The following is a 27,527-nucleotide window of genomic DNA, read 5'->3' on the forward strand; positions in this document are numbered from 1 at the left end:
GGCAGTCAGACTCCAGCTCCCGTCACTTGCCCGCAAAAAAAAATCTCTTACACTCGTATATTTTTGTCCTTTTAGTCTGTGGAAATGGCTGGGGGTTGTATCACTGGGGGAGTCTTAGGATGAGGAGGCATGTGGCTCGGAGCGAGCAAGGGGACTACAGTCTCATTGGGAAAGGAAACTGGATCGGGGAGGGGAGCCACACCTCTGGCTCTGCTCTTGGATCTTGGCCTTGAAGGTCTGTGGATGTCCGCCTGTGGCCCTTTTCTGGTCTTCCAGCAATCCTGCTCCTCCGTCCTGTCTGAATTACTGCCTCAGTTTCTTCAGCCCTTCTGCCCTTCCTGCCTCTTACTAGTAGCCTTATTTTCTCAACCACTGGAGCTTGAGTTGGTAATTGCACTCAGGATGTCCCTGATTTCTGGGGGATGGCTGGTTTTGGTCTCTTTCTCCATGGCCTGTGGGTTTACCCTTCAGGAAGGGGTACAGCCTCTCCCAGGTAGGCCTCCTTAAGCTGAACCACACCTTTTTTTGGAGTCAGGAAGGGAAAAGGTATCCTCACTTACAGAACTTCCCTTGGTGTGGGAGGCAGCAGCTGTGTGGGAGGCCCTAGCCCCTCAGGTTCGCCTGGCTCCCCAGGGCTGAGCAGATGGTGTGGAGGCGGCAAGGGCTGGGAGTGCCCTAGTTTTTCCATTTGTCTCACTGGGGACAACAGCTACTGTGCAGACAGGGGATACGACTGTTGCATGTCCCTCCTTTGCTCCTCAAACCTGAATTCGCCAGGCACAGGGCACTAGTTTTTAGCCTTCTCCTCTCCTTTCAGTCTCCTTGCTTTTAGGCAGGGAGGAATCTTATTCCCTTAACAAGACAGAAGAAGAGGTGGCAGGAGAGAGTGGGCAACCAGGGAAATCCAGTATTTCTGGAAAACTGTTCAAAACACTGGTTTCACACTCTTGGTTCAGTATAGCAAATCTGTGATTCGGGTGAAATCAGTTGTCGTAAATGTAGTTTCCACAGGCTATTTGAGACATAAGCCCCGTCAGCCCGGGTAGACATAAAGATACACATGAGTTGGGCAGAAGACACACGGTGGGCCCGGAGCTGTCCAGTCGCCTTCCGCCCTCGCCCTCGGGGCTCTCCAGGACGGATGCGCTTTCCCCCAGCCCCCAGAGGGCGCTGTGGACGAACCGCCGCATTGCCGGCGGCGTCCCGGGGAGGAGCCTCTCCCGCAGCCGAGGCCGCCTCCGCGATCGCAAACCCGGAAGACGTGCCCTGGCAGCTGGAGGTGTGGGGCGGCCGGGCACCGCCATGCAGTCCCTGGAGGTAGGTCTGGTTCCCGCTCCACAGAGGGAGCCGAGACTGACCCGGTGGCTGCGGAGAGGCAGTGGGATCATGGCGCACCTGGTCGCTTTGGGCTTCACCATCTTTCTGACAGTGCTGTCCCGGCCAGGAACCAGTAAGTGTGCAAGGTGGGGCGGGGAGGGGGGCGGAGCCGAGATGCTGGAGGGGCAGCGCTTGGGAGCGCTAAGAGGCATGGAGGGGGAACCCTAGCAGTGGATCGGCGGACTGTGGAGGGGTAGTAAGGGCGTGGTGGGGCGTGGCCCTGGGGGTGGGTCCTGGAAGGGTGGGGCTTTGGGTGCTGGGAGGAGAGGAGACGACTGAAGTGAACGGAACTCACTAGTTCATCATAAGCAAAGCCCCTCGTGGATGATACAAGTAAAGGAGGGATGCCAAGGTCTGTTCTAGGACTGGGCTGGTAGCTGCGAGGTGCTGAATGGGGAACCCAGGCCAAAGTGGTATGTTTGCCCTCTTGGTTGCTCACCCTAAGGCCCTTTGGCTGCTCCACTTTGCCCGGAGTTCCTGATTACCCATTAGGATTGGAGACACTACTCTGACCTTTCCCCTCCAGCCAGATTCCTTGGGCTCCAGCCAGCCACAGGGGTAGAAACAACGGTGCCCAGCCGTCAGTCTGTTCTCTTTGATTCTTAGGTCTTTTCTCCTGGCACCCTGTATTCATGGCCTTGGCGGTGAGTTTGGGCTTCTTTCTGCAGGTGATTTGTTTGGATATGCCCCTAAGGAAGCATCCAGCCTTCAGAAGGCTTAGCCTTTCTGAGGCTCAGAGAGGTGGGGGGAAACGCCCAGGGCCCCATCTTTCCCTGCAACCTGTGAGATCAGGAAACAGGAGGGCTGGGCTGTAGGTAGTCAGGTGGTAATTTAAGGGGGTGGGAGGACATGGAAGACACCATTTTTTTCTCCAGTAGGGCCTGAAAGGAGGAAGTGGAAGGGGTGTGATCCAGTTGCTCCCCACCCCAAAGTTCAGGAGGAAGTTTAACATTTGCTGTTCCCATTGGTCCAGAAATGAGGGTCATTGTCTGTGGTGGAGGTGGGGGCATGATGTCAGCCTGAATGATGAGACTTCCGCTCTAGCATGGATTCCCAGTTCTGCCCACAAATGCTGACCTGTGTGGCAGGTGGTCCTGGTAGGAGTTCTTTAGCCCCCACCCTCTGTCCTCCTTGTTTGGATGTATGAGGGCACCTCTTTTTCCTTAGGCCTCCAAGCTGGGTCTGAGGCTCACTGGCCCTCTCCTGTGTTCACAGTTCTGCCTCTGCACGTCTGAGGCCATCCTACTCTTCTCGCCTGAGCACTCCGTGTTCTTCTTCTGCTCCCGAAAGGCCCGGATCCGACTCCATTGGGCGGGGCAGACCCTAGCCATCCTCTGCGCAGCCCTGGGCCTGGGCTTTATCATCTCCAGCAGGACCCGCAGTGAGCTGCCCCACCTGGTGTCCTGGCACAGTTGGGTAGGGGCCCTGACATTGCTGGCCACTAGCGTCCAGGCACTGTGTGGGCTCTGCCTCCTCTGTCCCCGGGCAGCCAGGGTCTCAAGGGTGGCTCGCCTCAAGCTCTACCATCTGACATGTGGACTGGTGATCTACCTAATGGCTACGGTCACAGTGCTCCTGGGTATGCACTCAGTGTGGTTCCAGGCCCAGATCAAAGGTGCAGCCTGGTACATGTGCCTGGCGCTGCCCCTCCATCCAGCCCTGGTAATCATGCACCAGATCTCCAGCTTCTACTTGCCAAGGAAGAAAATGGAAATGTGAATTCCTCCAGACTGTGAATCAAAATGGGACACTTGACTTGGACTTCAGTGGTTCCTTTGGTGACCTTCAGGGATCCACTTCAGAAGTGGTAGGGTTTTTGTATTTCTTAGCTGGGCTAGGGGCTGCAGAAACCCAAACTGCCGTTGCTGACAGATGACTCAGTGGGCCAAAATGGGGAAATGTACGGGGCGCAAGTGAAAGGTGATGGGGAGCTTGATCCTGAAGCCTCCACTCTTGATGGGAGACAGAAGTGTTGGGTGGTGGTGGTGGTGGTGGTGGTGCTGGCAGTCATTTCTTGCTTGCATGCCTGGTGAAAAGTTGGATTCCTGCAACTTATGAATGACAGCTATGGCTCTTTGGGTCACTTTGAGAAAGCAATGTAGTGGAGAGAGCCAGTGGGTCTTGTTCATGGGGTATGGTCCTTGTACACTCTATTGTGGGACCTTATGCGAGTCACATGTCTCAGGACCTCAGTTTCCTCATGTGTGTAATGAGTGATTGTTTCTAAACAATCTCTCTTAACATTCAGTGTCTGTCAAGTTGATGTCACAGAACACCCTCCCAGGTCTGAACCATGGGCTGGCCCACTCAGCAGACTCAGGGTGTAATTCTTACATTCACTGTCTCCTTACCCCTCTGGAGGGACAGGTCTGCTCTCGTGGCCTTTCAGGAATCTGTGCCGATTTGGCCCCTGCACCAGGGGACAAGGGGTCAGGCACTGTGGAGAGAAGGGGCCCAGGTGAGGGTCTCCAGAACATCAAGACAGTAAAGGCACTAAAGTCACTTTAAAACTTTTGGAGGAGCAAAAGGGCATTGGCTTAACTAAGCCTTGGCTCTTGGCTGGGCTTCTTAGCCCAGCTAAGAACTTCCTTCAGCTCACTTCAGGATCTGGGCTTGAGGGCTGCGAGACATCCATTCTCAGTGGCAAAGTAGTCCTGAGCAGCTCATGTTTTGTCCTTCTTAGGGCTCAGGTCCTTGCCTTAGCACATAGCTTCGTGGAGCTCTTCCGAAACTGTTAGAACAAAATAAGAGTCAAGGAAATGGGGCAGGGCTCTTCTGATCTAAGAGAAAACAAAGTGTCTCTGGTTCCCCTTCTCTCCTCGTCAGCTAAGCTTTCCTCAAGTGTCGTCTCTTGCCAGCTCTTTGGCCCAGGAGGGGGCTGAATTTGGTGCCAGCTGGCAAATGAGGGCTGGGCTCTCTTCCCTGCAGAGACCCCTCCTTGTTCCAAACTGAAAGTATCAGTAGTTCCCCAGGCTGCCCTCGGTGATAAGGGCTGGATGCTAGATTGGTTAACTGTCGTCTGGCTCAGTCGGGGAGCTGGGACCTCCGTAGACCATGGCAAATACTGAGAATGGCTGAGCCAGGAAATTGGTGTTAAGGCTGGTAGAGAGAGTTCAGTGGGAACTCTGGGAGGCCTGTGGTGTAGGGCTTGGAGCTCTAGGTCCTGGGAGCAGGGGGTAGGTGTTCCTAGATAGCAATATTTTGGATATCTCAGGTCTTTAGAAGATTCAAGACCTCCTCTCTGGGTGGCTCAGAAGCAGGGAGGTTGGTATGATTCAACAGTACAGGAGTGAGAACTGCAGGGGCAGAGGGGTCCTCTGAGCGGACCTCGCTAGGATGCTTCCGGGTCAGGTGTCATCTCCTAGGAGCCCTCCAGACCCTGAGCATCTCAAGGGGGACCCCTGCTATCCAGAGGGTGATTGTTCCTGTCTTTTTCATTGCCCTCTCTCCCATCTCCAACTCCTCAGTGTGTCCTGAACTTGGGAGAGATGGTTACTGGGGCTGCATGGAGGAGATTCTCACCGAGGGTTGCTTTGATCAGGGAGTCCATCTCCCCTTGCCCAGCACAGTCAGTGCTGGGAGTCTTACTCTGTCTATAGCAGGGTAGGAAGGCTGGGTGGGGTTCACCAGCTTGCTCTGGGAGCCAAGCAGGCAACACCATAAAGCCTGAGCCTGCCTGAGGTGTTGCCTCCTCCCAGGTGGTGCGGGGGCTGGTGAGCGGGCAGGCTGGCTGACAGCCGGCAGTTTGCGTGGGCAGTGCCAGCTGATGTCTATTCCCAGCCCTGGGAGGAAGGGGGAAGTCATTTATATTCTGCAGGAGGAAGGGGTCCCAGCTGTCACTTCTCTGACCGGTAGGCCTCGGGGGGCAGAGGCACAGGGCAGAGAGGGGAGCACAGGTGGTCTCCTCCTGCTTAGCCAGTCTGATTGCAGTATAGGGAGGAGGTCGCCAGGAGGAGCCCTTCTTCCCAGCTGGCCAGACTGTAGGGGGACTTCCCTCCGCTCCCCTCCTTTCTCCTTCCATCACCACCTGCCCTCACATCCTGGGGCAGCAGCTGGACAACCATTAGACCTCAGTGCCAGGGCACTCTTCCTCCAGCTGGGATCTCGGGGGCTGACGGCTGGCTGCATATGCCTCCTGCTTGTGTGTCTCCTCCTCCCTACACCCTCTATCCCCCCACCTCCCTGTATCTGCCCATCTTGGGTATTATCTGGGCTCCTCAGGAGTGAGGCAGAGGCCTTGGGGGAGAAGCAAATGGCTGCCCTTTTGCCCTTGTCCCCTAACTAGGGAAAGCTGCTAGTAGCCAGCCTGTTTTGCCTTTTTAAAAAAAAGCCAGGGTGTTCAAGTTTTTTAAAAATTCTGTGTCATTTGCACAAATTTGCATATCAAGCTCACTAAGTCCTGATTCCAAATATGATTACATTCAAACTCAGCCTTGAGGACATTAGAAATATAGATGCTTTTTGTATCTAAATCCAAATGGTAATAGGATCACCATTCTGGGTTCACATACCACCCCGAAGCCCCCATCTTTCCCATAGCCACCACTTTCCCACCCCAACACTTCCCCCCGCCCTGCCCCTGGCTGGGGGGTGGTGTTGAGTGGCAGGAGCTCTGTCTGGGGAAGTCTCCCAGCCTCACCTTCTTGGCTTTTCAGCTGCATCGAAGGTAGGCTGCTATCTCTTGCCAGCCTCTGCCTCCTCTGGCCGCACCCTCTCACAGGGCAGGCTACCTCTCCCCACTCCTTGACACTGGCCTGTCCCTTCCTTCTCATCGTCCCCATCCTTCCACCCCTGGGCATGGCTGCTATGGGTCTTGTTTTTAAAACCTCACTGTGGGAGATCCAGGCATTCTCCCTGAGCCAGCTGGCTGCTATGCCAAGGCCCGTTCAGAGTTAATAATAATCATTAGCTGAACAGTGCTGGGGCCTTTCAGCTCCAGATCTCTAAGCACTTGCAGGCTGAGTCAGCCAGCCCTCACCTTCCCCCTCTTCTCGGGCTGCAGAGAGAGGAGGGGTCAGAAGTCTCACCTCCCAGCCAAGCCTTATCCTTCCTCTGGGAGCGGGCCCTGAGCATCCTCTGAGTAAACTAATAAGGCCTTTTCACCTGACAAAGGCCAAGATGTAGGGAACGTAGTGCATGCTCCACTGACACTGGTAGTGGTGGCTGTTGACATTGAACCTCTAGTACTCCTGCCCTTCCTTCTGTTGACCTGTCTTGGCCTCCAGGGGACACCCCTGACTCCCTCAGCATTTCTGGTGGGCCTCTGCAGGCTTAGGGAGCAGGGAGGCGTCTGGTTCAGTGCTCCCGCTGCCCCTGCGTCTGGTTGGCATAAAGAGCCTACATATCATGAAGTGAAAAGTGAATCGACCTGGGAGCTAGGAAACCTGCAGTCTGGGTTAACCCAGCTCCTAACACTGGTGTGGCCACAGGCAAATCACTTACTGCTTGACCTGTCTCACAGGGATGTTGTGAGCGCTAGATGACAGAATGCATGTTAACAGGCATTGGGAAGTTCAAAGCATTAAACAGATGTAAACAGGTGGTATTATGTGCTTGTCCTTATCTCTCTTTCACCCAGCCTGGCTCTGGGTTTTATGCTTCTTTTAGGGAGGCAATAAACAGTTATGGATAATGATGCTTAGAGGACCCAAGTCTCAGAAAGGTTGTGTTGCTGGCCATCATTGGAGAACACAGACATTTCCTCCTAGATGCAAGGTCAGGAACGCCACCAAGGCTATATGACTCTAGTGAAGCTTGCCCTGAGTGCTGCCAGCTAGTGCTTTCAAGTCACGGGGCTGACTGCAAATCTGGGAGTCAGTTATGCCCCAGGTCCAGCCTGAAGTTCCTGGAGCTGGTCTTAGTCTGGAGCTCCTGGTCTCAAGTCTATCTAAATTTCTCCTACCTAATTCTGCTCTTCTGAGGGAAAGGCGGAGCAGACGATCCAGGAAGGGAGGAGCAACAGCAGTGGACACAACTCTGCCACCCCAACCCTCTGGTTTCCCCCGTAGCCACAGGCTGCCTCAGGCCCTCACCCAGGCACGGGGTGGAGGTGGGAAGCTGTGAGACACAACCCCTGGCTTGTTCACGGGTTTGTTTCTCCTTCCTCGTTTCAGGCTCTTGGAGTAGGATCACAGCCCCTTCCTCCTCAAAGGACTTTATTGGAATTAAAACACACACGCACATGCACACACACACACGTGCCATGAAAGCAGTTATGTTTAAATTAGGAGAAGGATACTTTCCATTCCATTGGTCTGAGAACAGCCAGCAGTCTGCCTGGAGTGGGCACAGAGAGGCAGGCACCCCAGGAGCGCAGAGGCTTCAGTATTTGGTTTTTAATCTTGGTGGTTTTTATTTTAGTTTATTTTTCCCTATCCTGGGATCCAGGAATGAACCACTAGTCAGGCATTGCGATCATGGCCTCAGCAAAGCATAGGCACAGAGAAGACACAGCTGAAAGGCAGGAGGATAGTGCCCCAGAACTGCCCTGGAGGGTGGTTTGATGTAGAGTCTCCAGCACTGGGCTAAGCTTAAAGCAGACAGATTCCCTCCATTCCCTCCAGTAAGACCACCTTCTCCCTACCCACCCAGAAGGCTTGACTAAGTTACCAATGTGCAGGGAATAAGTTCCAGTTTTTAATCTACATGCTATTAGAATTTCCCAGATTGTTTAAACCTCTGTTAAAAGCAGATTAAGTAGCTACTTCAGGCTAGTCTCTGGTACCAGAGGATTCAACTTTGTCTCATTGAGTAGACATGAGGGGCCCCCAGCACCCCTCTCTTTAAAGCAGATTCCCACTTATCTCACAGTGCTTTCTAAGGATGCCCAAGACTGGGCTCGGCCTTTCTGCTTAGGTCCACACCTAAAGCAAACTACGGCCAAGTGAAGGAGCAGTGCGAGGTGAAGGAAAAGCAGCACGAAGTTCTATCCAGCTACAGTGCTCCCCAACCTGTGTGCATGTTTGTATGGGCGTGCACATGCATACACACCCCCCAACTTTGGGGTCAGTGACTCTCACCTTATGTATGTCAGTGCTATAGGGCACCTAGGAGTTCCTGCAGGGCCTCATGTCCTAAAGGTTGGTTCTCTCCATGCCCTCTGTGATTGTGGGATTGTGACAAAGCCTATGTCGACTGGAAGGCCTCAGGGCAGGAAAACACTTCATGTTTTCCACACAACAATATATAAGCCTGATGAAAGGGCTTGACGTGGCAGCTGCTTTAGCTTTCCTCTCTCAAGCCTGGGGAGAGGAAGCATCCAGCATAGGCTCACTGTAGCCAGACCAGAAGAGCTAACCATACTACTGCATGGGCCTAAGCCTTTTCTGCAGTGTGGGTGGGGAAATTGAAGCTTCACCAGTGGTTGCCCGGGAGACAAGATAAGGGGTACAAGAGCTACAACTGCAGAAAGGGAAGGAGTTTGAGAGATCAGATGGAAGAGAGACTAGGCTGGGCAATCCACTGAACTCCCATTTTCTGTTCTAAAAGGTAACCATCGTATTAACCTCATCCATTCTCCTGCAGTGCCACCTAAGAGGAGCTAGGGGAAGAGCGGCAAGACATGGCAGACAAAACTGCACATCTTGGCCAGAAACTATGGAACTCCCTGGGGGGTTGGGGAAGCGGGGAGAAGGGGAGGGTTGAAGAAGTGCAGCCACGGATTCCTTGGGATGATGGAGAAAGGAGTATCAAAACTTTTCAGGCACAGAGACAGGGCTTGGCACAGGCCAAAATACAGGGGAGAACTCTCAGTAGTCTTCCCCAGATCTGTTCTCTTTATCAGCTCACCCTCTTGGCTAAACTCAGCCATAGCAAAAACTGCTTTGGAAAGATTAAAAAATACTATATAAATGTAGACTCTGGGGGTGCTCTGGCATCAACATCTGTCATTTCATTGACTGCCAAGGTTGATTGGTCTGATGTGGCTGGCTGTGAGGTGTCTCCATCCCTCACCACTTTACTTGTTCCTCATGAAGAGAAAAAGACAGCTTTCCAGACAGAGGACTGTCCTTTGGTCAAGATTTTATCAATGTAAGAAATTAGGTAATTATTCAAATTCTGATTCTTTTATTTTTTTATTTTGTTTTTTGGCTGCACTGCATGACCTGCGGGATCTTAGTTCCTCAAGCAGGGATTGAACCCGTGCCCCCTGTAGTGGAAGCGTGGAGTCCTAACCACTGGACCGCCAGGGAACTCCCCAAATTCTGATTCTTTTAATTTCTTTTTTCCTTATACCATTTCCTCTTCCCTTGTGGAATCTACCATGACAATCCCCTTCCAGAAGTACCAAGAGAGTAGCCAAAGAAACTGCATGTTCAGAGTTTAGTAGAATCCAGTCCAATTTCTGTTAGGCTGTCTTCTGTACCAAGAAAGTGGGGACCGCATTTCTGTGTTCTGTGCAATGCCTAGGACATATTACACTGTCAATGAATAATAACCTTCCTATTAGATTAATATACTTTAAGCCAAACTAAGATGGTTACCATTCACGACATGAACATATACTGGTAATAATCAAAATACTGTGAAACCGAGCTGCTCTCCATCATTTCTTTTAACCCAGTCCAAGCATTTTTCCATGGTACAGTTTGTAGGCTTGATCCAGACTTTTAAGAGAACTCTTCAGGGAGGCAACCCTCCTCCCCAGGGATCCAGAAGGCCTTCTTTATTTACAGGCTCTAGCCCCAAGTCATGGAATTTCTAAACTCTCTCTTGCTAAAGCTTCAGTGACATTTCTTTTGAGAATATCTGCCGGGTTGGCAAACTATGGTCTGCTGGCCAAAACAAACCTGCTGCCTGGTTTTGTATGGTCTGTGAGCTAGTAAGAGTTTGTGCATTTTTAAATGGTTAAAAAACCTCAGATACATGTTACAATGATATGGAAATCACATTTTAATGTCCATAAATAAAGTTTTACTGGAACAGAGCCACAGTCATTCATTTGTGTGCTGTCTGTGGCTGCCTTCCTGCCACAACGGTACAGCTGAGTAGTTGTAACAGAGACTATATGGCCTGTAAAGCCGAACACGTTTCCTGTCTGGCTGTTTACAGAAAAGGTTGGCTGACCCTTGGTCCATCTTAATGCCTAGATGTGGATTCAACCCATGCCCTTATAACAGCATTTAACTCTTCTCCCCCTAGACAGGCCACACCCTTCTGAGGTACAGTGAACCCCAGCCACAGGCTGAAAAGATAAATAAACCAGTCACAGACTATGCCAGAACAGAGACTCAAGCCAGGTTTAATGATCATTGTCTAGTTTTCAGAGCCCAGAGGCTCCAACGTTTGCCAGCCTGAGAGTACATAAATGGGAGGACTAGGATCCTGGACATGGGGAGGCCTGCTTGCTCCGCCAGCAGGGCTACAAGGAAGTACAAAGGTAAGGACACACGGAAAACTGGAATCAGTCGGCTTTGCTCTCCCCAGCTGGGGTATACCTGCTCCTGGCTCCTTCCTAGGAGCCTCATAAATACAGGCAAAGAAAAAAAAATCACAAATAACCACACAGACAGATTCTAGAGCCCTGTCATACTCTGTCTCCAGGGACACCTGCTTCCTGGGAGACACGTCTGGTTTATGGGGGTGGGGTGATTGCTCGACCTTTTCTTATAACCAGAGCTGGCAGTTTCCCGCACAGGGTTCTAGTGAGCTTACATACGCTGAGTACCCAATCCCCCAGGTAGAAAGCTACCTTTGGGTTCTATCAACTGAAACCATGGGAAGAGGCTCATCAGTTCAGTCCCTTGGTGGGGCAGCCAGGCACGTCTACCAGTCTCTCAAACTGGTAGGTACTGGCCAACCTAGTGGATACAGTGGGGAGACTTAGATCCTCAGGGCCTTTTATTGATATTATGCCCTAAACTGGGTAGGATTTATGGAGCAAATGGCCCACCTAGTCCTCAGGAACTCAGCTAGAATGCCCCAGAAGACCCACTTCATTTGACATTCACTTTAAAGATTTTCAGAGCTCTAGATGGTGCCTAGAGGGGAAGCTGCAGTATGGAGGTGAGATTTTTCCCCGATTCCCTGGTAAGTCTGAGGAGGGAGTCCTGGTTCCTATAGCTTCAGTATCAGAATCTTCAGAAGTCTCTGGAATATAACCAGACAACTTTTTCCTCCTGCCCCTGTCCTACCAGGGCAGTTAACACAGGAAGAGCAACTTACAGCTCCTTGGTCCCCTGCCAGTGTTCTGGGTCCGTCACTGACCTAGTTCTACATTTATTTCTCACATATATCATCTTTAATCCAAGAAAGGTTTCTGAGGGGTCTGAAGAGCCAGCTAGCTCCTCATCACCCCTTCTCTCAAGATCTTCAACCTGTAGTTCTCCTAACTCCAGCCTTTGCTGAGAAGTTATTCAGTGTTGTGGAGATGTGGGTGAAGCTTCAGGCAGTTCAGAAATCTAAAGTACAAAACTTTGTATTTGTGGAGCCTGGCATGGTCACTGTCTCTCCTACAGGGCAAGAAAATTGTGTGCATGAAGTTGTGCATATAGGTGGAAACGACTCTGGAAGTGGACGTTAGTGGGGACTGAAGACTCACTGTCCTGAAGGAAGTCAAGGTGCTGGGGTGCATGCAGACCTATAAGCATGCATCCCTATGAGCATGCAAGTACTTGAGGGAAATGCTGCACCTCTCTTGACAAAACTAGGTTACTAATAAAGGATGGACAGCAGTCTTGACATCCCAGGAACAGACAAGAAGCAGACGTTGAGTTCCAGTCCCCTCCCCGAATCTTAATAGGCAGCGGGAGTTAGGCCCTCCTAGCAAGCAGCTTTCACCCGCAGGTAAATGACACTTCTTGGAACCTAAAGAGAGATCAGAAAACTAGAAGATCTGGAGAACTTCCGATGGAAGGAGACTTGGTGGGAGAGAGGGGAGAGACTGAAAAGACCAACGTCAGGGAACATTTTCACCTTGGCCCTGCTCGCCCCCTTGCCAAAGCTCAGAGCAACCAACTCCCAGGGCCTGCAGTAGAGTCAAAGGGAGTGGTCGTCTCTATACCCAAAGTATCCTGCAACTGGGATGGAATGGAACGTTGGGCCTGTTCTTAAGTTCCTCGGGCCTGACAACCACAACTGCACAGACCTCTGGCTGAGAGGGTCTCCTTTTGAAAGTTTAGTGCCACTGTCTGTTACAAGACTGCCTGGAACCTTGTGGAGAGGGCAAAACTTAGCCACACTCCAAATTGCCATCTTTCTGTGGCAGAGACCACTCAATTCCATCTCCTCGGATGATGAGATCCCATGCTTTGGCCTTGCAGCAGGGCTGAGATCTCTAAGAGAGGAGCAAAGCGGCTTTGTCAACACAGAAGAGATACATACCCGGCCCCCTCCATCCCCGAGCCCAATCTAACCCAGCTGGGGCCAGACTTTCCGGACTCCTTCCTTTGCAGAGCAGCATATTAGGGAACACTCAGAATCCCACCTGAACTTGACCAGGAGACTGAATGAAGAGATGGCATACACAGAAAATCAGGTAGGTCCAGCTGGATGCTACATAATAGAGGCTGATTTACCCTCCTCCTCCTAGTGCAAAGAGGCCCCCATCCCACGTCTGCGGCAGGCATCCATAGAAGCTCTGCTTTCAGCACCCTCCACACTGGTGCCACACACAGGGGCTGGGAATCAAATGCTAACCAAAGGTTTCACCAACCAGGGAATTAGCCAATCTGGAGTTTATCCCCCATCTCCAAGTTCTGTGCTGGCATCTATGCTGTGACATGGACCCCTCGGTTCATGCTGTACCCCTCTGTACCACTGGTCCCAGGACAAGGCACAGATATCACGTCTCACGTTGTTGCCATATCTGACAGGCAACATGCCAGGCTCCTGCAAAGACCCATCCACCCAGGGCTCATCCAGAAAGAGGAAGGCATTAGTGGGAAGTCTTACAACGGCTTTGGGGAGTGTTACTGATTAAGGTCTCAGCCTTTTCCTGACTCATTTTTCCAAAGGTTTCCAATTTCCCCAGCTGTGAAGTGTGACTTCCTGGTCAAAGATAATATAGCGTTTCCCCAACATGGCTGCTGTGGAAGCTCCCGCCATCACACACAACATCACAGGTGTGGGTGGGCAGAGATAGGAAAGAATGATTTTTTTTCCCCAAATAATTTTCTCTTAAGGAGCTAGGGATGACCTCAAAAAAGTTTAAGGAATCCGCTCTTCCTCCCACCCCTTCCTCATTCCCACCAGCTCAGATACACTCCTCTTCTTCCACCACATTGAGAACTGCCGGGGCTCTGGGTAGGGGTGTAGCATTTGCCTGAGAATTAGCATATCCATATTTGAAAATCATGGCAGCCACACCCTGCTTGGGGTCTTGCCTGTTGTTGTACCCGTGACCAATTCCCTTGAGTTCGGGGGGAACCCACTCCCTTGGGCAGCTAGCCCTCTCTTCCATCCCCTCATATCCTTCAGGGGTGCATTACCTCTCCTGGGGCAGAATCTCCCCACCAACCCATCCTGCTCACACCACAATGGGCGTATCAGAGAAGACCGAGCTGACCGATTCTGGATCTGACATCCTCCGCTGGCCCTTGCCTGTCGCCTCAGGCACTGGCAGGGTGTTGCCTGGCTTGAGCTTGCCGTTCTGACCCTGCCCGGGTCCAGCAGGTTCCAGGAAGGCCACCCGCCGGTCAAAACCATCATCCTTGTCCCCACCAGCCATAGGATCGTGGTTGGGTGTGGTACTAAGCATGGAAGAGCTGAGGCTGTCTCCTTGATGGCTGGAAGGCTTCTCAACACCCCGGCACCAGCAGCGGCAAGGGGTGAGGTACAGGTATATGAGGACCAGGACCACACTGAGGATACAGCCCACGAGGGTGGTATAGGCTGTGTTGAGGGTGTCATGGTGTCCGTGCAAGGTGAAATTGTATACTTTCAACTCCACAGACAGTGTCTCATTGAAAGCCTCCCCCATGGCATAGCAGGTATACACACCCCCATCCTCGACCTGCACCCGCCGGAAATGAAGACTGCCATCCTTGGACACCGTCACTGTGCTGTTGGCCACCTCATCTAGCACCCGTTCATTGCTTGGTGTCACCCACACCTTGGTCATCCCCTGCTGCTTGGTGTCACACTTGATGGTCAAGGTGTCACCCAGGTGGGCCTCCCAGGCACGTTCCTTGTACTCGCTGCAATTGAGGAAACTCAGACTGAAGACATTGTGCAGCTTCTTGGAGCTCATGCAGTACAGGTCCTCCTGAAAGTCCATCACGGAGCTCAGCTGCCGGTACTGCCAGTGGGAAAAGAGCTGGTAGAGCTCACAGTCGCAGTGCAGCGGGTTGTTGTGCAGGTACAGCCCATTCTTGATCCAGGCGGGCAGCTTCTGCAGGTCGGGCAATGGTAAGTTCTTTAGCTTGTTGGAGGAGAGGTCCAGGAGCGTTAGTTTGGGTAGCTTGGCTCCTTCCTTGACCAGTTCCAGAGGGAAGCGGGAGATCTGGTTCTGGCTCAAGTAGAGTTTCTGCAGCTGGACCACGTCGTCGAAGGCGCAGCGATCAACTGCCATAATGTGGTTATTGTAGAGCAGCAGCACCTCCAGCGCCTGCAGTTCACTGAACAGGAACTCGTCCAGCGTACGCAGCTGGTTGGAGGAGAGGTCCAGGTAGCGCAGGTTGGGTACTGGGGAAAAGGCCTCGGAGGAGATGAAGTTCAGCTGGTTGTGGCTCAGCAGCAGGGAGTGCAGGTGGGTCAGGCGCGTGGGGGTCCACTCGGCCCGCAGGCGGCTCAGGTTGTTGTGGCTGAGGTCCAGGAGCGCCGTGTAGCTGGGCAAGGAGTGGGGCACGTTGGGCAGCTGCTGCTTGGAGCAGCTGAGGATGTTGCTGGCGCACAGGCAGGCGGCAGGACAGCTAACCAAGGGACGGCCGGCTCTGGCCTCCTCAAAGAGGAGCAGGAACAAGGACAGCAGCAGGAGCCAGAGGCCTCGCAGGTCACGCTGGGGTTGCATAGTGTCAATGGGGAGGGCGAGGAAGGCCACAAGGAAGATCTGGGAGGAAGTCACCCGGGCATGTTCTGGTGGGGTAAGGAAGGGTCACTTTCACTACAGGCTTAAGAGAAAGAGGATGGGTTTGTGGTCACCGGGGCCTCTGGCGGGAAGGACCGACTCTCCTGCCTTCCCCTCTCCCCCCCACCCCCCCATCCCGCGGCCCCATCCCCGTTGGGCTAGAAGAGAAAGGAAGAGATGCTGGGTAGTTCCCAAGCACTGTGTAGGCGGTGGGCTCAAAATACTGGGACCCAGGAGGAGGTGGGCACAAGGGCCTGCTGGGCTGGGGTCACAGGAGCGGAGGATGGGGATCGCCGGGGCGTCAGGGACTGTTGGGGTTACAGGGGTTGCAGGGCCCGGGTCTGGAGGCAGGGTCAGCAGGGCCTTTGGGGAGGAGCTGAAGGAAGGTCGACCGGGCACAGGCTGGGTAGGGCGAGCCCTAAACGGGCTGAGGGCCCCCGGGGCCTGTCGGGGGGGGGCTCCCCCCGCGGGACCTCTGCTCACTGCACCTGCTCGGCGAGGACGTGTCTCAGCCCATGGCGGGTCCGGGAGCTCCGTCGCGGCCTCCCCTGGCGGCGCCTCACCGGCCGGCCTGCCGCGGCGCCCGCCTTTCGCGGGGGCCCGCGCCCGGCAACATCGCCTCCCGGGGACTTGCCGAGCTCCGCTCCGCTCCCCCCGCGCCGCCGCCTCGACCGCTGCGCCGTCGGAGCCCCCAGACCACGGCCACCGTCTCCGGGTCCCCCGGGCCGGCGTGCAGCGGTGCTGGGAGCGGGAGGCGCCGCGATCCGAGCGCTGGGAGCGGCGTGGGGGTAGCGAACACCGCGCGCGCGCCCGTCGCCGCCGCGGAGCCTCGGGGCGCGTGCGCGCGGCGGGGGCGGGGCGCACGTGCGTGTGTTTGTGTCGGAGCCCGAGTGGCGGACGAGCGGCCGCGCGCCGCTCCTTGCTTCTCGGAAAGTGTCGGGACCTGGCGAGGAAAACTGTCGGGAGGGGGGCTCTGGCCCCTTAGTTCCCCAATTACTTCTTCCACCTTCTTCCAGCCCCTTCAACCCCCCGCCCCCCACCCTTCTACCTACCAAAACCGCTCTCAGGAAAAGTAGGTCTAACCGAAGTGAATTCGCTGCAACTGGCTCCGGGACAAGATGCGTCACATGTCTTCTAATTTTACAAATTAGAGAAATCTGGTTCAGCTCCCGGCTGTCAATGTTGGCGGGAAATTTATTAGTCACGTTCTGAGGTTCCTCCCTCCCCTCTCTCTAGGTCTGTGAAGTTCCAACATTTGGGGGAAAGATTTGGAGAAGGACCTTTTTTTTCAGTCTTGATGCTACTGTTCCACGACTCTTGGGGTACCACTGAAAGGGTACAGCTCCACAGCCTACAAGCTGGATGGGCAGGAGTAGGGGTAAGGGAGGATCTTTGGTGCAAGCACAGACACCCTGTGAGGCAACTCTCTCGCTCTCTCTCTCGCTCTCTCTCTCACACACACATACACCCCGACTGCATACAAGCCAGGGACAAGTTTCCGTTCCTGGAAACTCCAAAATCCTTCCCAGCCTGGGGGAAATCATTCATCCCTTAAGTCTGGCACTTGCCCTTTTCCTAAACCAGTATCAGCTCTTTCCCCTCCCCTTATGGAGCAATTCCAGCATAGTTTCTCTGCTACCTAATCCTCAAAATGAAGGGGGTGGGGGCTTGTCTTCTTTAGGGTGGTCCCTGAAACACCAAGAAGCTGTTAACCAGTGTGTGTTTTGGGGGTTGGGCATGGGAATAAGGGGATGTAAGAAGAGCCTAGACCTTATAATTCAAGACTAGCTGTTCTTGAGATGATAGACCCTGAGGGAGAAATTACCTTTTTATTTTTTCTAGTTTCTTACAACAGCAAGAACAAGACTGAAATTAATGTCTCAATAGATTAGCCTGCTAAGAGTTTTCAAAAGAAAGAACTTATATCTGTCACATGTTTTACCATGGATTTAAGGGAATGTATTATCTTTTCAAGGGGTATTAGCATGTTAACCCTATGCACAGTGTGAAAAGGTCTTTCCTGTTTATTTCAGGCATCAGTGATAATGTAGGGAGGGTATTCAGGGTGTGGGAAATTCTGAAATCACATTGCATCAGTTCTTTATTGCAGTATAACAAATTACCCCAAAACTCAGTGGTTTAATACAAGAATATACATTTACAGTCTTTCACAGTTTCTTTTGGTCAGAGATTCAGGAGCGGCTTGAAAGGCAGTTCTGGCTTGGCAGTTGCAAACAAATGGAGCTACAGTCAATGAAAGGCTTGATTGGGGCTGGAGAATCAACTTCCACAGAGGCTCAGTTACATGGCTCACTCATGACTGGCCGGCTGTTGGCCGGAAGCTTGGCTCCTCTCCGTAAAGGCCTCTGCACAAGACTGATTGAGTGTCCTCACAGCATGGTAGTTGACTTCCCTCAGAGCAAGAGATTCAAGAGACAAGGCAGAAGTCACCATGACCTAGCTTTATGAGGTCACACCTGTCACCTCCACTTTGGTCACATGGACCAGCCCTGATTCAGTATGGGAGGAGACTACACAAAGTTATGAATACCAGGAGGAGGAGATCTTTGGGGACCATTTTGGAGGCTGGTTATCACACACATCATCTCTGAAATCACATCTATTTTCAATTTTAAAAAATGTCATACATACACAAGAGAAAATAATACTATGAACGCCCAAATACTCATCATCCATAGTCAATAATTATCAAGGGAATTCCATCATTTTATTTTGTACAGGTATCCCTGAGAAACTCATGCTCTTCCCACCACACCCCTATCCCCATATCCTGTACTAACTTTCCTTAGACTCAGTGTACCAGGCTCTCCCCTTTCTCTCACTTTCCCCTTTCTGCTATGCTTAAGGGATGGATAAGAGACAGATACAAAGAAAGAAGCCCCTTTATGCTGGACACCAGTCTCAAATGTGGGTATCTGCAATTTGCAGAGGTCACCACAGATATGGTTCTCAGTCAATCCATTTTTTAAATTTTTTTAATTTTCAGGTCATTCAGAAATAACCTTGCCATTTTCAAATTTTAATGTGCATACAGATCACCTGGGGATATTGTTAACATGCAGATTCTGAATCCATAGGTCTAGGGTGGGGCCTGAAATTCTGCATTTCTAACAAGCTAATAAAGTGATGCAGACACTGCTGATCCACAGGCCACACTTTGAGTACCAGGGGTCTAGAGCTGTGCTGTCCAAGTCAGTAGCCACTAGCTACACGTGGCTATTTAACTTAATTAAAATTAAATAGCATTCCATTGTAAACTAATTATACTCCAATAAAGATATTAAAAAAAAATTAAATAGCATTATAAATCACTTCCTTAGTTGCCCTAGCCGTGTTTCAAGTGCTCAGTAGCCATATTTGGCTAGCTACCCTTTTGAACATAATCATGGAAAGTTCCACTGGATGGTCCTGGTATAAAGAATTGACTCATGATAACTCTCCTGCAGATGCTTTCTAGACCAGAACAACCATCTATTAATTTACAACAAAAAGAGGACCTTGGCAGGATAAATAGCAACAGGTTATTTATAGTGGGTGTTTATTTCCTCTTGCTGGAATGGATCAACCCAGTGTTCCTAAATACAATTTGAAAGATTGTTTGGTCGGCTCAGCATCTGAGCAAAAAAGGCTGGATATGTATACCAGGTTATGAGACGGGATAAACTGCTTTTCTCCATACCAGAAGTGCTTTTTTTTTCCTTTTTCAATAACTAGTACTTGCCACTTCAGTCAGAGCTGGAGAAAAGCACCCTGTTAGGAAGCTACTTTTTTTAAAAAAAAAATTAATTTATTAATTTATTTATTTTTGGCTGCGTTGGGTCTTCGTTGCTGCGCTTGGGCTTTCTCTAGTTGCAGCGAATGGGGGCTACTCTTCGTTGCGGTGCTCAGGCTTCTCATTGCGGTTGCTTCTCTTGTTGTGGAGCACGGGCTCTAGGCACACAGGCTCCAGGCACACATTTTGGGGATCAAATGAGCTAACATTTGTGAAAGTACTTTATTATTTATAAGTATTATCTTTTTAAAAACCTGGTTTTCTCCATGAGAGTTAGGAGATCCCCTGGTCTTTTTTTTTTTTGGCTGTGTTGGGTCTTTGTTGCTGCGTGCGGGCTTCTCTAGTTGCGGAGAGCAGGTGCTACTCTTCGTAGCGGCACGTGGGTTTCAGTGGTTGTGGCACGTGGGCTCAGTAGTTGTGGCTCGCAGGCTCTAGAGCACAGGCTCAGTAGTTGTGGCGCACGGGCTTAGTTGCTCTGCAGCATGTGGGATCATCTCGGACCAGGGCTTGAGCCCGTGTCCCCTGCATTGGCAGGCGGATTCTCAACCACTGTGCCACCAGGGAAGCCCTAATCCCCTGGTCTTGATGTCAACATATGTACAGATCACCTTGCCTTGGGTATTGTCTGTTTAGAACATTCACTCATATTTTCAAGCTCTCACTCTCTGTGCTATCTTTTATAATTTAAAAATATTTACAAATTTAAAATAAAAATTTAAATTAAAAAATTTAAATTTTAAAAATATTCTGTATTTTGTGGAGAACTTCAGTGGTATTACTACTATCAGCACAGTCTTTGTAGTTCTTAGAGTATCTCCAAAAGAGTGGGCTCCAAAATGAAGCTATTTCTGGGAGGGGTAGCAATAAATATGACTGCTTTGTTAAGTATTGCTTAAAGGGTTGAAATTGAAGCCCTTACCTTTGGGTTGAGCTGTTTCTATACCTAGCTTTTCACCTATGTTTCCATTTTTAGTTTGTTCCTGAAGGTGCTCAATCTGGAGGATTCCTGTTGCCATCCTCCCACCTCCACTCCATAAACCATCACTCATTTCACTGATCCTTTTAACCTTTTAACTTGCCTTTTAGTATTCTCACCCATTATTTACTGTCCAGGAGACCAATATGTCCTCTTTTTTGGACAACTGACATCCAACTCCCTTTTTGCTGCTCCTTACTCTTTTCCACTTCAACCCTGCACACTTTCTGGAAGCTCCACTTGACCTGCAGGAACCACAAGGATGTGGATACTAACCAGGGGCAGAAGAGGAATAACTGCTGTGGGTGGAGGGGTGCCATTGACACCCTTCAGTGTCTTGTTCAATCTGCAGCACATGCTCTTGGTCAGGGTTATTCTGCTTCCATAGAGGTGATCATTCCTGATGGCTCAATCATGAAAACTTTCTTGGCTTTTGACACCCACATATGGACATCTCAAAATAGTCCTGCACTGAGTCATCAGATAGATGTGGCTTTGAAATATTGCTGGCAAATAAATTCATGGCTCAAAATGTTATTTTAGCCTTTAGCGGCGGGGTTCCCCCACCTCAGTCAGCCTGCAGCTGGCTGGACATCCCAGAGATGGAAGACTTTTGTTCCAAGGCATTGTGACGAATAAGACTACCCTGGAGCTCCTGCCTGTGAGTCTGAATAACCAGGAGGTCCTCCAAAATGAGTTTGGTGTTTTTTTCATTAAGAAGTCTTGTCAAAGTTTTGATATTTTCTTTTCCTGTACACACAACCCTCTCTTTTGATTTTGAAAGACTTTATATCTAAAATTAAAATTTAGCTAACGTGAGACTTCTAAACTAGTTCATATTGTATGAATCCTTGACTAGTTTGTATTGTATTTGGAGAGTTAATATTCCAGTTTAGGGATTCAGCGCTTTTATGATTTTGTAAAGGATTATAGTTAAACTAAAGGTTAAACTTGTAGTTAAGGATTTTTCTCACTTATCTAAGGCCATTTGACTAACATGACTAACTCTTTGAATTAATAGATCTTTTCCCTCTAATCATACTTTTTGAGTCCTTACCTATTCATTTATGTTTCTTTTTTTGGCTGCGCAGCATGCCGGATCTTAGTTCCCTGACCAGGGATAGAACCCATGCCCCCTGCAATGGAAGCGCAGAGTCTTAACCATTGGACTGCCAGGGAAGTCCCTATTCATTTATGTTTGAAGTTTCTACTCTTTGACCACTTATACTGTTCTTAGCCTATTCTCAGGCTAATCATAATGTCATCTAGTCTGGACCTTACCTATGATGAGAGAAATTTAGACTGCTAGTGTTGGAAGATACCTTAGCAGTCAAGTTCACAAGCTGGGTCATGGCAGAACTGAGTCAGCCTGGAGAAGGAGTGTAACTTTGTGGTTAAGACCATAGTCTCTGGAGCCAGGCTCCTTGGGATCAAATCCTGGCTCTGCCACTCACCAGGTGACCTGAGCTAATTAATTACTTAAACTGTAAAATGGGCATAAAATATCTACCTAATGGAATTGTTCTAAGTATTTACTAAGTTCATGTACAGAGTCTCTAGCATGTGGTAGGCACTCTGTAAATGTGGGGAGGTAGGAGTGGGCTGTGCCCTTCATCCTTGTTTAGGGTTCTTTTCAATGCAGGGTTATTTTCCAGGAGTTCTCTTCCAGGAGTAGTGCAAAGCATATAGAACTGGGGGAAAGCTGCTGAGGTTATGGGCGTAGCAGAGTTCTAAGTGTTGATGAATGGGAGGCTAGGATTAGGAAGCCACAGTAGAGGCTGAAGGAGTGAGGCGGCCAGTAACAGATCAGTCAGCTTATATGAGTTTCATGAGGGTACACCCCAGACCAGCAGGAAGGGCAAGGTCTGGCTCCCCAGAACAGGCAGCAGTTCCTGTAGAAACATGGGCAAAGGAGCTCCTGCTGTACTCAGTTTGGGTCAGACCATCACTGGTGTATCAAGTTCATTTCTGGGCAGCTCATTTACAGTCAGGAGCACAGCCAGAGGTAGTTGATGGAGTGGTAACAGTCCAGTAATCGTACAATAATGCATTCTCTCACAAATATCTGTTGAGCCCCTAGGGCAGACCACTGTGTTTTATGCCTTGGGGTAAGGCTGGGTGGAGTGAGATGCAAACATGCTTTATAGAAATAGTTTCTTCTCTCTAGAACCTGTGTGGATTCTATTTAACAAATCTCTACCTATTGTCTATTATGTTCAGGCCTCTATGTAGTGGTGTGGCCTTTGTGACCCAGCAGAAAGAGCATTGGACTGAGTGTTGAGAGAGCTGGATTCTAGTCTCACCCCTGACGTCAACTATCTCAATGACTGTGGATAAGTTACTCTGGGTCTCAGGTTTATCACAGATAAAATAGACGTTATGATAACTGCCCTATTTAAATTACAAATTCCAGAGCCCCTGATCCACTGAATCAGAATTTTTACGGGAGGAGTCTGAGAGGCATTTTGATCATCAAGGCAGTTGGGAAACACTACCCTGTAGGGCAATGTTTTCTTTGTGTGCACTTCAGACTACCTACATCAGAATCTCCAAGGAACTTGTTTAAAAAATGGATTTCAAGGCCCAACCCAGACTTGCTTAGAACTTCTAGAGATGGGGGCTTGGGAATCTGTATTTAGGGTGAAGCTAGGTGATTCTTTGTATTCCACCCCCAAATTTGAGAACCACTATTCTAGGATTTTTGTGAGGATTTAATGAGAATGCCTGTGAATACTTACTTTGGTAGTCATATACGAGGGATAACTTAGCAATGAGGACCTTTTACTTTGGGAGGAAGCCATAATAACCACTTCTGAAAGTTGAAGCGTTGTGTATTAGTCAGACTCTTTGGAACTGCAAAGAAGAGTCATACCCAATAGGTTTCAGGAAGAGAAGGTTATTGCAAGACCCTGCAGAAGTGTATTGTAACTAGGGAGTTGCGTTATTAGCTGTAGTCACTATAAGCCCAGTGCCTTCAAGGCTTGGAGAACTGAAAAAGTGGTTTGAAATGGCAGAAAGAGGCTTGCAACCCAGAAGTTACCCACTTTCTGTGGGTACCAGCAGGATGTTTATTTCCCCAAGAAGAGCCTTTGAATGAGTCAAATTGCTACCATCCAACATGGAACACTCTTGTGATAAGAATTCCTATCAAGCTCTTTCCTATGGCCTCCTGTGTGCCCAACCCATACATGGTTAACTTCAGTATGTGAATTTATTCCCATCCAATCATCTGTGGTTAAAGTAGCAGAGCTAGTTTTGCTCAAGATACATAACAACTTGGGGATCTGCTTTCTTTGGAAAAACAAGGAGGGAAAAGTCTAAAAAAGTAAGCATTTTTGAGGACTCTTGATTTGTCTAGTATACATTTCATGAGGAAGAGGGAGTAAACAAATGAAGTATGGCTCTAAAATTTGGTAATACAGACTCCTTTGTGAAACAGTGGATTCCCTGACCCTAAGTACATATTTCTTGGGGGCAGGGATCTCATAAGGCTTATCCATGGAATCCTAGATTGAAGACCTCTGTTCTTCTGGGCCTCTAAAGGGAAGGGCTGTTCTACCAGGTAGAAGGGTCAGAAAAGCAGATTTCCATTCCATGACCAGAAACATCTTCTGACATTTCAACTGTCCCGTAATGGATCTCTTCCATCTTGAGGTAATGAACACCTCATCACAGGAAGCATTCAAGCAGGCGCTGGATGACTGTTTTGCTCAGATGTCCCTTCATTTGTTTGTTCATTCATTCTATCGCATACCCCAGTCACATACGGCAAGAACTCCTGTGAGTGTTTAGGAGTAGAAAAGTGAAATACAAAGGTGGACACATAAGAAGCTGCGTCTGTTCTTAAGTGTCATTGTTTGGTGAAGGAAACTGAGACACAGATGGTCACAATGCATGGTGACAGGTGCTATAAGAGCCTGTGTGTAAAGGGCCAGAGAAGAGAAGGGAGCAAACTTGTGGAGGAGTCCTGTGTAGGACCTAAGGTTGACCAGATGATCCCTAAGTTCTCTTCCAAGTCTGGGATCCTATGCAGCAGTGGAGCCAAGAAGAGGCTTGGGAGAGCTTTATCCATGCCCTCCTTACAGATGTATGATATATGTAAAAAAAAAACCCCAACGTACTTGGTATGCAAATACAGCTTTAGTAAAAATCTTCCAGCTCCCTCACTCCCTGCCTTCCAACCAAATAGCAACCTCTTAGCCTGCCCTATACAGAAATTCTGAAACTGCTACTGATTCTAAGGTTCTATATTTTGCAGAGTTATCAAGTCATAGGTCTGAGCCCTTACCAGAGGTTGTTATTTGGATAGAGCATCTGGAAAGGCACGGATTGCCAGTGAGAATGGGCTGGTGAGGATGAGGTAGGGGGCAAGAGGGAGTACAGTTGAGCATGGCCTCAAACCCAGAGCCATCTCCCCATGGCTTAAAAGCATTTCCAACAACTTTGAGGTTTGAAAGCATTTCCTTCCCTCCAAGGTTTTCCTCATTTTCTTTGCCTGCTTCCATAGACAGTACACCCGCCCTCTCTCCCTCCCACCAAGGTCACCACTCAGCAGGCTTTGATAAATGTCATCTTTTTTTGAAAGTCGCCTTGGAAAAAGGCAATTTGACTGCAGTGAGGCAGAACAGGGAGGTGAACGCCAGCCGCCCTTTATTGACCAGAGCCCAACCCCAAGAACAAAACGAAGTGGAGCGTGGTGCTGCCGGGGCTCCTGGTGATCCTCAGCCGCCTCTCCCCAGGGATCTGTGCACTGTGCACCCAGCAGCGCCTGGGTCCTGTAGTCGGGGCTCTTCCTCCCTCTTTTCATCTCCACAGCCCTTTGTCTTCTGCTGCTTGTTTCCTGGCTGGTAACTAAAGGTCCCTGAGGACCGCCCCCCCCACCCCCGCCCACCGCTCTGGGGGCGGGAGCCCTCCCCACTGTGCAAGCAGTGGGCTGCTGATTAGCGCAGGGAATAAATAACAGCAAGCTAATTATCTCCTGATTGCAGTTTGCCTCACTAACAAGGCCAGGCTGGAGCGGTGATGCAGAGGTTGATACTATTCCAGGCGTGCTTCTGGGTTCAGGGAAATTTCCATGCCTTTCCAGTCTGGAGACACTTTCCCTTCCCAGATGCTCTGGAGTTCTAAGTGGAGATGTTTCCACTCCTGCTTCACCTTGGAATTGAGCGACTCACCCCAGACCGATTGTGACAGACCCTGGTGGGTGATGGGAGCTGGCTTCTCAAAGAATCAGGGAAAGGCTTTCAGGGAGGCTTGGGGGTTGGCCAAGGTCATGGAGAGATGTGTCCTCAGAGACCACACTCTCCAGCACTTAGTATCCTACTTACATCTGCTTCTCAAACTGCTTGAACTGAGTGGTTCCCATCAGACCTGCAAACATAGTAGAAAAGTGCTAAGAGCACTGTTCTGGGGTCTAGTCCTAGCCCTGACTACCTCTGTGACCTTGGATATGCTCCTTAATTACTCAGGTCCTCAATTTCCTCTCTATGAAATGACAGTTAGGCATTTCTCTATGAAATGAAGGCTAGGCAAACCTTGGGGCTTTGCCCAACTCTAGAAATATGACTTTGTGACTTTACTCGGAAATTTAGACTGAGATATTGAGAAAGCTCCCAAGGCTTCTCATGTCCACACCTCCAGCCTGAGTTTTCCTTTTGCCCATATTATTGCATTGTTCCCCGCTTTCCCCACCTTCTTGATCTGATTTCTCTAACTCTCTTGGTCTTGAAAAATTGTCTTGCCTGGAGGGAGGAAGGTGAGGAACATCCTCTTCAGGAAGATGTAAGTTTCTGAAAGTCTGGACTGCGCTGACATGCTGAACAGCTATTCATAGCTGTCAGCCTATGAACAGCCAGGATGTAGAGGTGACCAGGAACTGCTGCTGGCCTCCTGTGTCAGAGGAAGAAATCAACTTGTCCCCAAGCCTTCTGGGCCATCCCCAGACTTCAGGCCCTGTCACCACTGCCACACCAACCAGAGTCCACTTGTGGGAAATTGAAGGGCTGTCCCCTTTCACCGGGGAGACTCACCTCTACAGGGTGGGCAAGTCCCCTGCCAGAGGTCAGGTGTTAGGCAAACCAGGTGTTTTCATCTGATGAAGATGAATCCATGAAACAGCAAATGTGGGCCACGGTCCCCTTGGGAAAGGGGAAGGGATAAAATGTTGGTCTAGTGTCATGCTTGCGCTAAAGAGGAAAATGTTATTTAACTTGCTCTGATCTGATGGGAAGAACCCCCAGGTAGGGATCAGAAGGTCGTATTCAACATGATGCTTCATCACTTCTAAAGGGTAAACTTTGGCAATTAATATACTTTCTGTATTAGTTAGGGTGAGCTAACCGACGTGACTAATAACCTCCAAGTCTCAGTTTCCTATCACAATACAAGTCAACATCACATTCACACAAGAGTTTAATGCAGATGTTCAGCTGATGGCCTTCCACAGGGTGATACAGGGACCTAGAACTGTCCACCTTGTGGCTCAGCCAACTGCTACAGGCTTTGGAATCCTCTACTGGATTCTCTGCATTCAGTCAGCAGATGGGGAAGAGACTTGGAGCCTGCAGAATTGTGTGGAAGGTGTTATGGGTCTAGAAGTGGCATTCATCACTTCTGCCCACATTCCACTGGCCAGAACTCAGTCATATGACCACACCTGACTGCAGGGGAGGCTGGGAAATGTAGTCAAGCTTGCACCCAGGAGGTAAAAGGAAATGGTTTGGTAAACAACTAGTCTCTGACATACCTTCTTTGAAATTTTTTTCCTGAATTTATCAGTAGGGCAAAGGATCTCTACTTTGTCATCTTTACAAAGTTGGAATGAATATAAAATAAGAAACCAGATTATGAGAGAGCTTTAAAAATGCAGAATGGGGACTTCCCTGGTGGCTCTGTGGTTAAGAATCCGCCTGCCAATGCAGGGGACATGGGTTTGATCCCTGGTCTGGGAAGATCCCGCATGCCATGGAGCAACTAAGCCCATGTGCCACAACTACTGAGCCTGCGCTCTAGAGCCCGCGAGCCACAACTACTGAGCCCGCACGCCTAGAGCCCGTGCTCCACAGCAAGAGAAGCCCGCGCACCACAATGAAGAGCAGTCCCCACTCAGTGCAACTAGAGAAAGCCTGCACGCAGCAACAAAGACCCAATGCAGGCAATAAATAAATAAATAAATAAATAGAGAGTAACTTTAAAAAAAATGCAGAATGAAGAACACACATGTTATAATCTGTTTTTCAGATTAATCTAGAAATAACTTCATAAATACTGGCTCTATTACTCTATTAGAAACATTAAAGGTGCTCTGTTATTGGAACAGATATCTTTAGGTTATATGATGTGTCTGAATGACTGTGTAATTGATTTCAATATGTGAT

The 27,527-nt window shown here is 49.8% G+C and overlaps 2 protein-coding genes across 4 annotated transcripts; one reads left to right on the forward strand and one right to left on the reverse strand.

Moving 5' to 3' along the window:
* The first annotated feature begins 2 nt into the window (after positions 1–2).
* Positions 3–8,978, forward strand: CYB561D1 (cytochrome b561 family member D1). 3 transcript variants are annotated; one of them, XM_068540439.1, is made up of 3 exons: positions 3–1,450; positions 1,984–2,045; positions 2,593–8,978. In XM_068540439.1, exons 1-3 carry the CDS (start codon positions 1,303–1,305, stop codon positions 3,094–3,096), a joined length of 714 nt encoding a protein of 237 aa, XP_068396540.1. In that variant the 5' UTR covers positions 3–1,302; the 3' UTR covers positions 3,097–8,978. The 3 variants fall into 3 exon arrangements, with proteins under 3 accessions (XP_068396540.1, XP_068396539.1, XP_068396542.1); XM_068540438.1 differs by having other exon boundaries at positions 1,984–2,021; positions 2,545–8,978; XM_068540441.1 differs by having other exon boundaries at positions 1,984–2,021.
* Positions 8,979–13,707: 4,729 nt separating this feature from the next.
* On the reverse strand, positions 13,708–15,325 carry AMIGO1 (adhesion molecule with Ig like domain 1). Its single transcript, XM_068538112.1, has one exon. The coding sequence runs from the start codon at positions 15,323–15,325 to the stop codon at positions 13,844–13,846; it is 1,482 nt and encodes a 493-aa protein (XP_068394213.1). The 3' UTR covers positions 13,708–13,843.
* Between the last annotated feature and the right edge of the window lie 12,202 nt (positions 15,326–27,527).

Source organism: Eschrichtius robustus, chromosome 3 (assembly GCF_028021215.1).
Source record: "Eschrichtius robustus isolate mEscRob2 chromosome 3, mEscRob2.pri, whole genome shotgun sequence".
In the NCBI taxonomy this organism is placed as follows: Eukaryota; Metazoa; Chordata; class Mammalia; order Artiodactyla; family Eschrichtiidae; genus Eschrichtius; species Eschrichtius robustus.